Source organism: Haliaeetus leucocephalus, unplaced genomic scaffold (genome assembly GCF_000737465.1).
Source record: "Haliaeetus leucocephalus isolate CR32 unplaced genomic scaffold, Haliaeetus_leucocephalus-4.0 Scaffold162, whole genome shotgun sequence".
Lineage (NCBI taxonomy): Eukaryota > Metazoa > Chordata > Aves > Accipitriformes > Accipitridae > Haliaeetus > Haliaeetus leucocephalus.
The window spans coordinates 15,090,357-15,105,056 of NW_010972598.1; the positions used below are offsets into that span (position 1 = coordinate 15,090,357).

A 14,700-nucleotide genomic window follows, 5' to 3' on the forward strand; every position below is an offset into this window, starting at 1 on the left:
CAATAACCCTCCGCCCGGGTGAGAGCCGAAGCGCATCCTGCAGGGCTCGTCAGGCCCATCCCGGAGGGGGGGGGGCGGGGAAGAACTGCTCCACAACCAGGGCTCGAGGTTTATGCACTGCGGAAATTTACTTTAGCAAAAGCAGGTGAAAAGCAAAAAAAACCAAAAAAAAAATCACCTAGTTTCAGGCCGAATCTTATTTCTTGTTATGTATTGAGGAAATCAAGGAAAAGCCCTTTTTGTTGAAGGTTAAAGGGTCGCTCCAGAGGATGTTTCTTTAGGATTATTCCAGCTGCGTTTGGGTCCACATTTATTCTCCGCATCCCTCAAGGAGCGGAGCTATGACTCCGCTATGACATAAGATTAAAAAATTTCTGTGAGGTTTGTAAAAGTATCAAGGACAGGACAGGGTGGGGAGGAAAAAATTTTTAAAAAAAAGAGCTGTGTTAAGATTAAGAACATCTGCATTTGCAGTTCCCAACTGCCGGTGGAAGTTACGGCAAAGCCGCTCGTTCAAGCAGTGAGACACATCTCAGAGCTCCTCCGGGGTGAAGACGCAGCCCTGGACAGGTTTCTGTTGCGTACAACGTTCCCTATGCCGTCACAACAGGTTTCCTATGTCGGCGCCTGCGTCTCCTGGCTGCTCGCGTTTCCTGGGATGGGCAAAGGTGGGAGCTCTGGGCGGGAAAGGACAGTCCATTGTGCCGCTCCTCAGTGGGCAATGAAACCCAACAGTTCCTCACTGCCAAACTGCGTGGCTGCCTTTGCTCCGTCGCTCCGTGCTCGCGTGCCAGCTCCTGGTGTTGTGCCTGCGCCTTGGCGCCTCGCCTGCGGTTCTTCTTGGCACTGCTGGAGTTTCTGGAAGAAAAATTCAGAAGTCGGTACCAGGAGAAGTCATGGCCCCCTTCAGTCTCTCTGTACGCTGAACCCGAAAGGGCCGGTTTGTGAATCCCCTCGGTCCCTCCACATTCACCCGGGCCCTTCTGCTACAGCCTGAACAATGCGACACCCAGGAAGAACACCCAGCTAGCAGCTTATTTCCTACATGCTGATTTCTTACAGTAAGGGAACTTTTCAGCAGGAAACATTTTGCACGCCCCTGAAGAGTGGGGCTGAACGACCCACTGCTCCATGAGAAGCAGGCACTGGCTACCACACATCTGCTCCCAAGACGGTTTCGGAGCTCCCCCACAGCTAGAAGCTGCCAGAGGTCATCTCCCACCCAGGACGCGCGCCCCAGGTCAAGAGGAAGCTCTTTACCTGCATTCACTGTTCCCCTGCCATCCCTGCTGAGACGGGAGGAGCCTAGAAACAGAAAGAGAGTTACCGCTTCACTCTCAGGGAAGAGCTGCCTCGCTCGGCACCCAAAGTCCTCTTGGCCCCGAAACCTCTCAGACAGCTTGAGAACCTTTCAGCCCCACTGGGAACTAGTGCCAACGCTGTCAGTTACGTTACTCTGCATCTACAGGCACAAGTATGTTCTTCAGAGGCAAAGAGCTTTGCTGCTGCAGACACAAGGAACACTTCAACATAGGCTCTAGACAAGTTTCAGGGAGGTTTTTTTCCCCCACAGCAGAGATAGCAAGGCAATGGGCGCTCTCTTGTGAGAGTTGCGGCTTGTAAAAATCCAAGTTTAAGTTTCTTAAAAGTGAGAAAGCAGCTCTTTTTGTTCCATCTGTTCAGCTGAACAGCATGCACAGAGGCAAGAAGCAAAAACCTACCTGGGTACCGCTAAGGGGGATTGGTTCGACTGATGCGGATGATGTTTGGCCATCTGCTTTTTAGTGTTTGGTGTAGCGCCGGCTTTTTCTTTGAAGGGGCCCGAACCCAAATTCTTTAGTCCGCAGTTCCTTAAGAAGAATTCTGTATGTCTTGACTGTGTCCACAAACCATTCACCAAGTAATCACAACAGTCTTCTACACTTAAAAAACCCACACCTTTGCATCACTGTTCCCTGAAAAAAGGAAGGGCAGCAGGCCTGTGGAGATCTTTAAACCCAGGTCTTCCAAATGCCCACCTTCCTCCTTACCCACTGACCTGTTCTACCTCCCTTCCTAGGAGCTAGTCACATTTAACATCTGTTGCTTGACAGCAGCTCTCCCTGGGCATATGCAGTCGCTCATGGACACAAAAAGACTTACTTTTTTACAGATCTTTTCCGAAGATCTTGGATATAGTTGGTTCTCTCTATAGGATGCCCTCGAGCTCTGTTGAACACTGGAGAGAGACGGGTCTGAGTTACGACGACGCTCTGTACAAGTCATCTTTGGGGCTGGCAGAGCACTTAAACCCTTTAGAAGGGTTTTAACCCCTTCAACCAATACTTCCAACACTCAGGTCACATAGGGTGATTCCACTCAGGATACCACTCTTTGCACGAGAGCCTGTCACAAGGCAGACACGCAGGCAGAGCTGCGGCACAGCTCGATCCAACCTGTGCTCAGTGTCCCCCACCATGTTCACTCAACTCTGGTTAGCTCCACAGTCAGGCCATAAACTTAATTTCTTCTTTCCAATTACCTCAAAGAACCCCCAACACCTCCCCTCCTCCAGCTCCCATTCTACACGACAGGAAAACACACACACACAGAGCTAAAACACAGTTACCTCCCTGGAGCTAGCCCAAACCTTTTGGCCATCTAAAACCACAAGTCCATGATAAACGTTTCACATCGAACAAGAACATACACATACGTACACTCTATTGCAGTATTTGGGTCCATTCCTTCAACATCAATCAGGTACCTGAACAGATCAGCAAGAAAGCTCTAATTACACAATTAACTATGGAAACATTGTCAGGTTAGCGATGATTCAAAAAGGAGTAACTGGGAAGTTTTTAGAGCTTCTATTTACATGCCAGAATGAAGTATCAGCATTTGGTCTGCTGAAATCAGGGATAAAAAGTGCCCCCTAACAACCACCTTCCCGAAGCTGAAAAGCTTTAAATCCTTGCAAGTCTGGGACTACGCAGATCACTTGACTCTTGTTTTACTGGTGCAACACTATTTCCTCCTAGAGCAACAAGAAGCTGGCAATGCCACCACTTAACTCAGTTTGACTAAGGACAACTCACCTACAAACCAGGTAGCCAGTTCTGTTCAAGCCATGCGTGCAATGAACTCCGATGAGTTTATCTGTAACGCACAACAATCAGGTTATATTTAAGTGCTTTTTCTCCAAAATCCCACCAGAACAAGCCCATTTGCATTCACCCTCCAACAGCGACACCAGTGTAAATCAACAGAAACGATCACGCAACATCACTATATTTATGTCTAATTAGCGCCACCAATTCAGCTCATTAACTCATTTAATTCTGTGACTCATCTGCATGGTCACACAGCTCACTGCAGGGAGGATGTATTTAAAAGCTCCACAAAAAGCTATCTCACATTTCCCAAGCACTAACAGCTTGCTGCTTACACCGCTACCAAAAAAGCAATCAGTATTTACAGCCAGTCTAGATATGGAGTCTCAAACTCAATTAAAACTCGACTCACTGCCAAATTATCAGAGCGCCAGCATGAATTCCTTTACCATAACAAACCAACCTTACTGCCCTGACATTCACATGCCAAGAGAAGCAAAAAAAAATTCATGCTGTTCATTAAAACATCCCTGGCCTCCAAGTCTGCAGTGCCCTTCCCAACAACAGCAAAGTAAGGGAAATCCACACTTACCATTGTCTTTGTTGTCTCTCAAAAACTTTTTTACAACGCATTTGAATTGAAAAATGGTGTGCCTGTTTGGTATTTCATGTCCCATTGTCAAGATCTTTGAGTAGCAGAGTGTGGCTGGGAGCTCCTACAAGAAAGTCAGTCAATAATTTCCAGAAAAAGCACGAGTATTCTTAGCAATTAGAGATTTCTTATCAATTAGAGATCCCCTGCCGGAGAATTCAAGGGCATCACACTCTTTAAAGTTATCTTCTTGCAAGAAACGTCTTCCACTTTATCAGCAATATCAGGGCTTACACAGAGCTTCACTCCCCTGACAGTAAGACCAAGACTGACCTCTGGCCCGTAGTAGCGAGTTGTGTACGTCAGGTCGATGATCAAGCCCAGCTCTTCCTTCTGCTCTTTGATTTTCTTAATGAGGTCACGAGGGGAAAATCTCTCCTCTGGATGAAGGTTCTGATCAAAGCTCTGAGGGGATATAACGTTTAAGAGCAGACATTAAATGCAGGTGCATTGCGACTGGTGGGAAGAGGTTCATGCTCCAGAACCTCCCAAAGATCATCCCTTCAAAGAGAAAGACGCAGGCAAGGAGCAAAGGCACATGGAGACTGACGCACAAGTTACACTGAGCCAAACCAGGATGTGCTCAGGCCCTCACTGCTTTGGGACTGTTCACCTGAGGCTTTCCAGGACTGACTGAAGGTTTCATACTGTGGCAAAACACTGCAGCATGACAAATGTGCTATAAAATAGGCTTGCAGCTCTAACAGAGGTGAGCAAACAGCACTGCTCCCCATCACAACCTCCGCAACCCCCACGGACATGACCCACAGTGTTTGTTTTAGGCATAACTGCTGCACTCAAACCACTCTGGAGCAGAGCTCGCCCCAGTGTTATCAATTAATATGTATAATATGATTGAAATAACCAGGGAGCTGCTAAAGTCCTGTGTAGAGCCCCCATCAGTTAATATTTAAAATAGGGAAACAATAACTAGACATGATTTAGGGTTTAGGAACTAACTACTAGACAATGGGGCTTTATGTTTATGTCAGAAAAGGTAATGGATTGTGGTCTGATCAATAAACCTTGAAGAACTGCTTGGAACTGCCAAGATTAGGGAAGTAGGTAAAAGGTAATTCCTACAGGGGGAGATTGTGGTCACCGACTCATTGACCACCTACTCAAAAGAAGACAATGAAGGAAGAAGACTGAGTCTGTGCACTAATTTACATGAGGGGCGAAGAAGAAAGAACCAATCATTAAGGAAAGTAACAATGAATATGTATTAATTAAGTATATAAATGCGAGGATTAAGACAAAGGTGTGCTGTCTTGAGACAGGGACCCATTCATGCACATCAATGAAATTAGTCTGAAAATACCTTGACTCTATGTGTTATTGGTTTGCACATTGGGTAAACTAACCCCGTTTGTGGGACAACACCAGCACGCAGTGGCAGGGACCTCCAGGCACAGCCGGGTGGGCAGCGGTGCTGCCACACTGACCCCTCACAGCCTCCGCTCCCAAAACTCAGCTCTGGCACTGCATTTGTTGGGCTGCACAGCCCCTGGGCACCTGGCAGTGCCAGCAGGGGCTGCCTGCAGCATCCCTCCTGCCCTAACAGAGCCGACCTGCACAGACCTCCTTGTATCTGGGCTGCCTGGGCGGTGCTGCTGGCACCCAGAAAGCTGCCAGAGACCCCCAGAAGCCATTCCTGGTCACCCCCACAGCATGAATGCCACCGCCATCCTGTCACACACTCCGTCTGCTCAAACAGCAGCTACCGTGCTGTGCTCCTCTTTCCCGCAGGTTATGATCCAGTTACCAAAAATAAACAACAAAATGATCTAGTGACACTCCTTCTCGTTTTTTGGAAGGAATTCGCTCATTGATACCACAAAGTGGTACTTTCCCGTGGCCCCTTTCCACCTCAAACAGTCCCAAGGCATCAGCAAGTGCTTACCTGCTTCAGGGGGACCTTGAAGGCAATGAAGCGGGTGCCCGGCATCCTCCTGCCCAGCGGGAGATAGTCAGTCCACCTAAAACCCGCAACACGGAGACGTTAAACGGCTGAACCGGGCACCGGCCCCGCCGCCCCCCCGCCCGGGGACCCTCAAAACCCCCAGGCCCGGGGACCCTCACCCCCCCCCCCCGAAGTCCCCCAAGCTTTAAGCTACGGCTTCCCGCTGCCCGAGGGCTGCCATACGTTCAATGTAATGAGCCACGGAGCGCCGCTGCTGTCAGGGCCCGGCCGGGCCCCGCGGCTGCCGGCAGCACCGGGCCCCACGCCGCCGCAGAGAGCCGGGGCAGCTCCCGGGAGGCCCCTGGGCCTGGAGAAAGCCGCGGAGCTGCGTGAGGACAAGACAGGGGAGACGCACTCACCGGTCCGGTACGCGGCAGGCCCCTCTGCCCACCATGATGGCGATGGCGCCGGTCCCCCCGCCCGTCAAACGCCACTTCCGCTTCCGCCACCTTGACCCCGCGCGGCCGCCGTCCACGCCGGCGAAACAGCACTGAGGCCCCGCCCCCAGTGAACAGACCACGCCCCCTCCGATGAGAGGCAACGCCCACCGCCCGGCAGCGCCTGAGGCTGTTGCGCCCCCTAGCGGTTAGAAGTGGGTACAACGGCCCCGGAACCGGCACCGCCATCACCGACCAGTACGGCCATCACCGCCCCAGTACCGCCCCAGTACGGCCATCACCGCCCCAGTACGGCCATCACCGACCAGTACGGCCATCGCCGCCCCAGTACCGCCATCACCGCCCCAGTACCAGCATCACTGTGCTGGTACCAGCATCACTGTCCCAGTACCAGCACCAGCACCCTGGTTCACCCCAGCACCAACATCACAGCCCCAGGACTGGCATCCCCACCCTGTGCCAGCACTGGTACCAGCATCCCTGCCTTGGTACCAGCATCCCCACCCTACGCTCGTACTGGTACTCCCAGTACCAGCATTGCCCATCCCACTAGGAGCAACCCCCACAAGTACCACCTGCGGACCCCCACAAAGGCTCACCCCACGGGCTGCCCATCATGGCCACACAGTACAGGTACGGTTCCCCATAGCTGGGAGCAGCAGTTGCCCCTTGGAACAGAAAGGGGGAGCACAAAAACAACTCAAAAATACCCCAGACCCTTCCATCCCAGTCTCTGAGGCAAGACGGGGCAGCACACACGTGTCGGCATCGCAGGGTCACTGGTGCCAGCCCCATCCCTTCCCCTCGGACACGAAAATCACCTCCCCCCAAAAATATCATTGTTGGGATGGGAAATTGTTGGCAGCGGGAACCATCGTAGGGATGGGAAATCATCGTGGGGATGGGATATCGTCGTGGGGATGGGATATCATCACCGGCATCACCATAACCGCCCCAGTAGCAGCGTGAGTGGCCAGGGCTCCTTTGCCATATGCAGACACTTATTCATATATATATATATATATGTATGTACTGTGCATGTAATCGCTTTTCAACCTCCACGCTTTCCTGGCCCTGGGAGTTTTGTCCCAGGATGGGGACTCAGCCAAGCCAGGGCAGGATTTTCCAGTCCGTGGCATCTCATTCCCAAGAGGGTGGTGGGGAGCAGCACCCTGTGCCCAGCCTGGAAAGATGCTGCTAGCATCTCCAGCTGGGAGAAAAGCCCCTTTTCCAGAGGGAGGAAAACCACATGGATTAGCATCAACGCCAGGAGGACAGAGGCGTCAGCAGCTGGTGGTGGGGAAGGGCCGGCTTGACTCGCCCGGCTGAGCAGGGGGCCCACCTCTCAGGGTGCCCCGCGGCTGTCTGGGCACACGGGGGCTGCTCCCTCTGCACCAGGGAAATCAGGTTGAACCTCCCTCGTTTCCAGCCAACCCTGTAATTAGTGCTCAGCCCATGCTGGCGAGCAGGATCCTGCTCTGGGAAGGAGCCGCGGCTGCCTCAGGGTGTGAGGCAGGGACCGGCTGAGCACAGAAAACTTATCTCACACCTGGCTGACAAGCGGACATTGCTAGCCAGGGCTTGCTGTGCCTCTCCATGTGTCCCCCCTGTTTTCCCTTCTTCCCAGCCCATTGCTACCCTGAGTGTCAGGATGCTTTTGCAAAGGGTGATCCTGCTCTGCATGGACCCTGTCTGTGGACGTGGATCCATCTGCAAGGGCTTTTCCACTCCCCAAGTGATGTCCAAATCCCAGATCCCTCCTTCCAAGGTGGCTGCGGTGGGGACGAGCACCCTCCAGCCCAAGAACAGGGGGTTCATTGCCACCTGGCCCTCTCCCCAAAATCCTGGAGGGGCTTTGCCACCCGTTTTGGGAACGGCCTTGACTGTGGGGATCCCGCAGCGGTGACTCAGGGATGCCAGGGGTTGCGAAACAGGCCTGGGATGATTTGGGAGACGCCTCCACGCAGCCCCGCCAAGCCCAGCCGCCCCAGGGAGCCCGTCGGGGGAACAAGCCACGGCAGCGTCTGGGCTCTGCGCGGCAGCCGACCCGTCAGGCAGGTTTCCCGGAGCAGCGAGCCGAGTCGGAGAGAGCCATCTGGGGCCGGGCATGCCCCTCTGCCCGCTCACCGGCTGACAGAGCCCCCTCGGCTCTCTCCCCACCACCAAAGCCATGCGGGCAGCTGGGTTGCTGCTGGCTTGGGTGCTGCTGCGTCCCGCCAGCACCCAGCAGTGCCACCTTGCCAGCCCCGGCGGTGTCCTCCGCTTCACCGACAGGCATGCCGAGATTCGGGTGCCGGCGCTGCACCGGGTACCCAGCTCACTTGATCCTTTCTACGGCCTCGTCCGGCGCTGCCTGGACCTCATCCAGCAAAACCCCCTGCCCACAGGTGAGCCCCAAGCTGGGGAGCCAGGACCCCAGTGCCACGGGTCCCAAGACCACCGGGGTTTTGCAATACCTGGAGCCGGCTGCAATCCCTGTGTCCAGAGCTGCTCCGGGGGGTCTGAGCCACTTCACGGAGGGGGATGCTGACTCCATCCCGGCCTCGCTGCCTGGGGAGGGCTGGGCACGCATCAAGTGGGACCTCTTTTACCGGTACCGCGGTTTCTTTTGCAGAGCTGCTCAGGGCGGCCCTGAACGACCCCGGCTCGGTGCAGACATTGCAGGTGAGCCAGGACGTGGGGTGGGGAATCCCACGGGGATGGCATCCACCCGGGATGGGGCACCTGGGCACATGCGGAACCCCAAGCTGGGTGCATTGGTGCCAACCGGGCTCTCCCATCACATAGGTGGTGCAGTATGAGCTGGGTTATGTCATCTGCGCCGCGGTGGCTCTGCTCTTCACCGTGGCTGTGCCAGTGGCCGGGATGTGCTTCTGCTACTGCCGGAGCCGCCGGCGGTGCGGGGGCCGCCTGCGTGCCCACCGGCGCTCGCTGGGCTGCCGTCGCCACTGCCTGCTGGCCTGCCTGTCCCTCACCTCCCTCGTCATCCTGTGAGTCCCCCAAAGCACCCTGTGAACTGGCCCCCTCACCCCGGGGCAGGGAACCGTGTTCTATGTGTCCGGGAGGCTCTGCCGGGCTGCCCCATCACCGCCTGCTCGTCCCCGGCAGGACCAGCGTCATCTGTGCCTTCGTCACCAGCCAGCGGGTGAAGGGGCAGATGGAGCCGGGGCTGGGGGCCGTGCCGACCACCCTGCGCACCCTGCGGCAGCACATCGCCAACGTCCCCCAGGTGGGTCCTCCACCAGCTTCCCCCCGGCGTGGCGTGCAGCCCAGGGGTGGCCGCGTTTCCTTCATGGAGTAGTCTGGGAGGCGAGAGGAGGTGGTGCATTAAAATGCGCATTAAAAGTGTATTTTGAATGGCAATGTGGGGCTTCCTCCCCTCCCGGCGGCTGCTACCCCCGGCCAATCATCTCCTCTCTTCTGGCAGGGGGTGCAGATGGTGGTAGACCAGTTCGAGGTGCCTCGACAGCAGATAATCTCCGACCTGGGTGGTAAGTGCCGCACCGGGCACTGGTGGGCACCCACCTGAGCTTCCCACCGGGATGAAATGCTGACAGGGTGCCCGATGCCTTGCAGGGCTCAGCCGGAGCGTGGGGCTCTCCATCCATGCACAGCTGAAGGCGATGACCTACGCAGCACTGGCAGACCTGCAGGACAGGGCTGGAGGTACGGCCGAGCGCGGCTCTCCCTGGGGGCCAGTGCCAAAGCCTCGCTGGAGAGCCGGGGCGGCCAAGCGGAGCAGCGTGAACTAGCCCTGGGCTTTCTCTTTAAGACCTACAGACCTCGCTGCACCATTTACAGATTCTCGACAAGACAGTGCGGGCGCTGGCAGCAGCGCGGGCTGAGCTGGAGCCGGCGCTGCGGGAACGGCGTCGGCGCGTGGTCGCGTTGCTGGACGACCCGCGCTGCACCTCCTGCGCCAGCGTCCTGGGCAGGGCACAGAGCCTGGAGCTGGGCGCCGACTACGGCAAGGTGGGACGGGGTGCTGGTCCCCCACCATCACCCCTCCGGTAGCCCCGAGGCTCATGGGTTACTTCTTCTACTCCAAGGTGCCATCGGTGGAGAAGGTTTTGAAGGCGCTGGCTGGTCTGCCCCGAAGTGACTTTGCGGAGATGATTCGCCAGGTTGGTGGGGTCGGGATGAAGCAGGGGGGTCCGGCACTCACGGGCAGCCCCGGCCGAGCCGCTCAGCACCCCCTCTTTCCTCACAGGGCAATGGCACCTTCAACTCCATCCCAGAGCTGGCCGTGGAGAGGATGGCGCAAGTCATCCAGGGTGAGTGGGACGGCCAGGCTGAGCAGGGACACCCTCTGTGGGGCAAATCCCAGTTTGGGGACATAGGGTGGACCGTGGGGACCATCCACCGCTCCAGCATGGCCTTGGCCCCGCAGATCTGCGGGACGAGATGGCCCGCATGACAGAGAAGGTGCAGTCCATCGCCGATGCCTTCCCCCTCCCCGACTACACGAGGCCCGTCAGCGAAGCCCTGGTGAAGGCAGAGGACAGGAGCCAGCCGTACCTCCGGGAGGTGGAGCGCTTCGAGTGGTACAGGTGACACTGGGGAGCATGAAGGGGTGCAGGGGGTACAGCAGAGATGGGTGCTGAGCCCCCCCCGAGCCCTAGCTGGTGCATCAGCCCCATATCTCGAGGCTGTGCCCTGCTGCTCTTTCCGCCAGGTGGATCGCGGGCACAGTGCTGTGCTCCATCATCCTCCTCATCCTGGCCTGCAACGTGACAGGGATGGCCCTGGGGGCATACGGGCTCTCCAAGCGGGAGGACCCAAGCGACTACGAGTGCCGAGGAGAAGCCGGCGCCAAGTTTCTCCTGGTGTAAGCAACTTTCTGGGTACTGGAGGGGGCTGTTGCCATCTCACCCCTCCCACCCCCCCCCCGAAAAATAGAGGGGCAAAGCCAAGGGAGGGACCCGCAGCCGGCCGAGTGGAAAGGCTTTTGAAGCCACCGCCTGCGCCGGCGGGTTTGGGAGAAGCTGCTCCTCCCTGGGAGCCGGCAGCTCCCGCGCCCCGGCCCCGCTGCCCGGCACACCCCACTCCCGCGGGCCCTTCCCAGGCAGGCTGGCGTGCCCGGGCGCGGGAGGGAGCCGCAGGGCTGCAGCCGGCCGGGCACGTCCTCACAAGCCTTTCTGCCCGCTCGGGTCTGCAAAGCCGCCGCCGGCGTCTCCTCTCCCTCTTTCAGCGGCGTGGGCCTGGCTTTCCTGTTCTCCTGGCTCCTCATCCTCCTGGTTTTCGCCACCTTCCTGGTTGGGGGCAACATCCAGACGCTGGTTTGCAGGAACTGGGTCAACCAGGAGATTTATAAGGTGGGCGGCCACGCATCCACCCATTGCCCCGTAAATCTCTCCTTGCGTGCACCAAAATGCCTCCAAACCCTCTGTGTCCTCCCCCTAAACCCATCCAGAAAAGCCCCATCCTAAACCAGAAGATTAAGTTTAGGATTAGGTCCTTGGATTTGCATCAGCAGCAGGGAATTGCCCTTGTGCTGTTAAGTTGCGAGGTGACGATGCGACCCCCGTCCTCTGGTCGTTTGGGGATCCTTGGGGTGCATGCTGCAATGGGGCTGAAAGAGGGATCGGGATTGGGATCAGGGTTCGTCCCATGGCTGTGCACACACAGGCTGGTCTCTGCACAGGGCTGTCCACCGCTTTCCCTCCGAACGCCGCCTGGCGAGGCTCTGCAATGGGGATTGTACAAATAAAGGCAAGATTAACTCTGGCTGGTATAGGGTACCCCAGGACACACCTGCGAGGGCAGAGGACCCCCAAAATCATTGCTGGGAATGCCCGCGCCTGACACCGACCCTCTTTTTCCTCCCATTTGGCCCAGTTCATCGACACCCCCGGGAACCTGCCTCCATCCATGAACCTCACCCGTCAACTCAACCTCAGGAGGGACTCCAACCTCAGCGCCACGTACCGGTGGGTGCTGCAGGAGCCCACCTCTGCCCCTGTACATCAGAGGGCTAATTTGGGGTCACGCTGCCAACGTCCCTTTACCTTGCAGGGAGTGCAAGAGCGGCGCGGGGCTGTGGGAGGTGCTGCAGCTCGACAGGTCCTACGACCTGGATGAGCATCTAAAAACCCCCAAGGTGAGGGCTGGCTCCAGCCAGAGCTTCTGGTAACAGCATGGGGATGCACAAGCTTTAGTGGGGTTACTGGGATGGAGGTGCCTGGCCCAACCCTGCAGCATCCCCCACGTCTCGCCCCTGCAGTACACAGCCGATTTCCAAAAACGCCTGGGCGACTTCACGGCACGCTTGGGCGATGTGCGGCTCCTCCGCAGCGAGGGCAGGCAGGACCTGGAGACCTTTGCCCGCAGCGGCATGGATGAAGTGGACTATGGGCGCTTCCAAGAGGAGGTGAGGGAATGCTCACGGGGAGCTGGACCTGCTGCAGCAGGCAGGATGTGGCCCAGCCACTCCAGAACTGGCTTCCAGGGTTGGATTTTGGGCAGCTGCCAACTCCACCTTCCCCCAGATGAAAAACCCCGTGGTGCAGACCAGCCTCCCTGGCTTGGCAAGGAGCCTCGAGGGGCTGCAGAAAATGCAGGTGAGCAGCAGGGGCGGGCGGTAGGGGCTGCCTGCGTGCCCATGGGGACATCCTCACCCTGCTGTCCCCCTGCAGAGGAATGGCACGGTGGCGGGGCGGCTGGCCACCGAGGCCCGGGCCCTGTGGCAGATGCAAAACTCCACAGTACAATCGCAGGAGGCTTTGGTGGTGAGTCCATGCCGGGCTGGTGGCTCGCGGTGCTGCCGGCGTTTTCCCGGTGATGTCCCCGTAAAAGGGGTGATGGGCCTTTTGCACCCTTCTCACCTCCCTGTCCTGCAGGCAAAGCTGGGGGAAAGCGTCCACTTCCTCTCCCGCTTGGCACCACACCTCCAGGTAATTGCGTGGTTTCTTCCAGCTCCGAAAAATATGTGGTGCCCTATGGGTCCTGCCTGTCAGTGCCCCAAAAAGCCATTTACAGGGTGATGGGAGAGCCAGGAAAAATGCCACTCAGGGAGGATTGGTCTCCTTTAGATTTGCTGCTGCAAATCAGAAATCTCCCTGCAGCGCTCACAGCATTTCAGCATCCCCGGCAGACCTGTCCCATGTTGTTTAATCTCACCTGCTCCCTACAAGGAGGTTTCTCTGCTCAGGGCTGGTGCCCTTTTCCCTGCTCTCCAGCAATCAGACCCAATTAGAAGCTCGGCATGTGCGTGCCACTGCACGCCCTGCTCCCAATGTCCTTAGGGCACCTGTCCTGCTGCTTGGTGCTCTAAGGATGCTCTGCCCTTCCCGTGGTTCCCCAGGAGCGGGTGAAGACGACACTGGCCACCATAGCCTCAGTGGAAGCCCGGCTGCCTGTGCAAGCCCAGCAGATCCTCCGGCAGGTAAACTGGGACTGGATTAGCCCTTGGGGGGTACAAAATTCCCCACAGCCAGAAAGAAAGAGTGCGAATGGGGTGCTGCAGAGCGGAAAGGGCACCTGAAGCCTCCAGCCCTCATTTTCAAGCCTGACATTAGCCCAGAGCTGGTTGGAGTGGGGCTGGAGCTGGGCTGGGAAGCACGGCGCCTGCCCTACATGCTACCTTTCTCTGCCCAGGAGATTGGCTGCTTCACGAGAAAGGAGCTGCGGTACTTCGCACAGTACCTGAACTGGGTCGGGCAGACGGTAGGTGCTCGCCTTTGCTGCAGGGGGTTCTTTGGGGCCAGGAGCCCCAACAGATGCTGCATGCAAGCCCCTCGCCGAGCCAAGGCAGGAGGTAGCAAAATGCATCCCCCTGAGCCAGGAGCGGATTTACACCCTGTCTCCGCTTCTTGTTCCAGCTGAGGGAGGATGTGGCTTCATGCCAGCCACTTGCCACGGCCCTGGACAACGGGCGGGTGATCCTGTGTGACCGCATTGCTGACCCCTGGGTAAGGATCCCATCCCCGTCCCTCCACAGAGGTCTGGTGGGGACCTGCATGGTGCTAATGAGCACGAGTTTGGGGCAGCCGGGGCCGACAGCAGCCCTAACACCCCACCACCACCAGAACCAGCCACCGCAAGGCTCCCCAAACCCTTCTAGAGCCTGGGGGCTGCCTCATGCAGCTCAGTAGGGACCCCCGTGCTCTCTCCTTGCAGAACGCTTTCTGGTTCAGCCTGGGATGCTGCACCTTCTTCCTCATCCCCAACATCATCTTCGCCGTCAGGCTCACCAAACACTTTCGCCCCATCCGCAACCGGCTCATGTAAGTGGCAGGCATGGCACGGGCCAGCGGGCTGCCTGGGGCGGGAGGACTCGGGGAGCGGAGATGTGGGCTGCTCCTTGACCTCCTGATATTGTCTCCTTCTCCTCCTGCAGCTCTACAGGTTCAGAGGAGACCTGTCCCTTCCACATCCCCCGTGTCACGGCACTCAAGCTCTAGGACAGGGGTCTGCCGGGTGCAGTGGCGTACCCCACGCCCCAGGAGCTCCCATCAAACTCATGCCCAAGCGCTGCAGAGCTCCGGGTCCCTCCGACGTCCGACAGGGCTCCGGGTCCCTCCGATGTCTCTTCCTCGGTGTCCTTCAGGGTCTGAGCTTCCTTCCCAGGTGCAGGGCGCTCGTCTACGCGCTCTG

At 57.4% G+C, this 14,700-nt stretch overlaps 2 protein-coding genes across 4 annotated transcripts; one reads left to right on the forward strand and one right to left on the reverse strand.

Moving 5' to 3' along the window:
• Positions 1 to 177: 177 nt before the first annotated feature.
• DUSP11 (dual specificity phosphatase 11 (RNA/RNP complex 1-interacting)) lies at positions 178 to 6,150 on the reverse strand. 3 transcript variants are annotated; one of them, XM_010562864.1, is made up of 10 exons: positions 6,067 to 6,150; positions 5,648 to 5,723; positions 4,018 to 4,149; positions 3,685 to 3,808; positions 3,078 to 3,138; positions 2,700 to 2,746; positions 2,143 to 2,218; positions 1,722 to 1,850; positions 1,261 to 1,305; positions 178 to 858 (listed from the first exon to the last, which is right to left on the reverse strand). In XM_010562864.1, exons 1-10 carry the CDS (start codon positions 6,099 to 6,101, stop codon positions 594 to 596), a joined length of 990 nt encoding a protein of 329 aa, XP_010561166.1. In that variant the 5' UTR covers positions 6,102 to 6,150; the 3' UTR covers positions 178 to 593. The 3 variants fall into 3 exon arrangements, with proteins under 3 accessions (XP_010561166.1, XP_010561164.1, XP_010561165.1); XM_010562862.1 differs by having other exon boundaries at positions 3,931 to 4,149; XM_010562863.1 differs by lacking the exon at positions 1,261 to 1,305 and having other exon boundaries at positions 3,931 to 4,149.
• Positions 6,109 to 14,507, forward strand: PROM2 (prominin 2). Its single transcript, XM_010563029.1, has 25 exons — positions 6,109 to 6,186; positions 6,245 to 6,373; positions 8,243 to 8,492; positions 8,720 to 8,769; positions 8,893 to 9,095; positions 9,214 to 9,334; positions 9,533 to 9,596; positions 9,682 to 9,771; positions 9,878 to 10,077; positions 10,155 to 10,229; positions 10,316 to 10,379; positions 10,496 to 10,655; positions 10,781 to 10,933; positions 11,297 to 11,420; positions 11,944 to 12,035; positions 12,121 to 12,205; positions 12,329 to 12,475; positions 12,594 to 12,665; positions 12,741 to 12,833; positions 12,945 to 12,998; positions 13,409 to 13,489; positions 13,702 to 13,770; positions 13,926 to 14,015; positions 14,224 to 14,330; positions 14,444 to 14,507. Exons 1-25 carry the CDS (start codon positions 6,109 to 6,111, stop codon positions 14,505 to 14,507), a joined length of 2,715 nt encoding a protein of 904 aa, XP_010561331.1.
• The last annotated feature ends 193 nt before the right edge of the window (positions 14,508 to 14,700 follow it).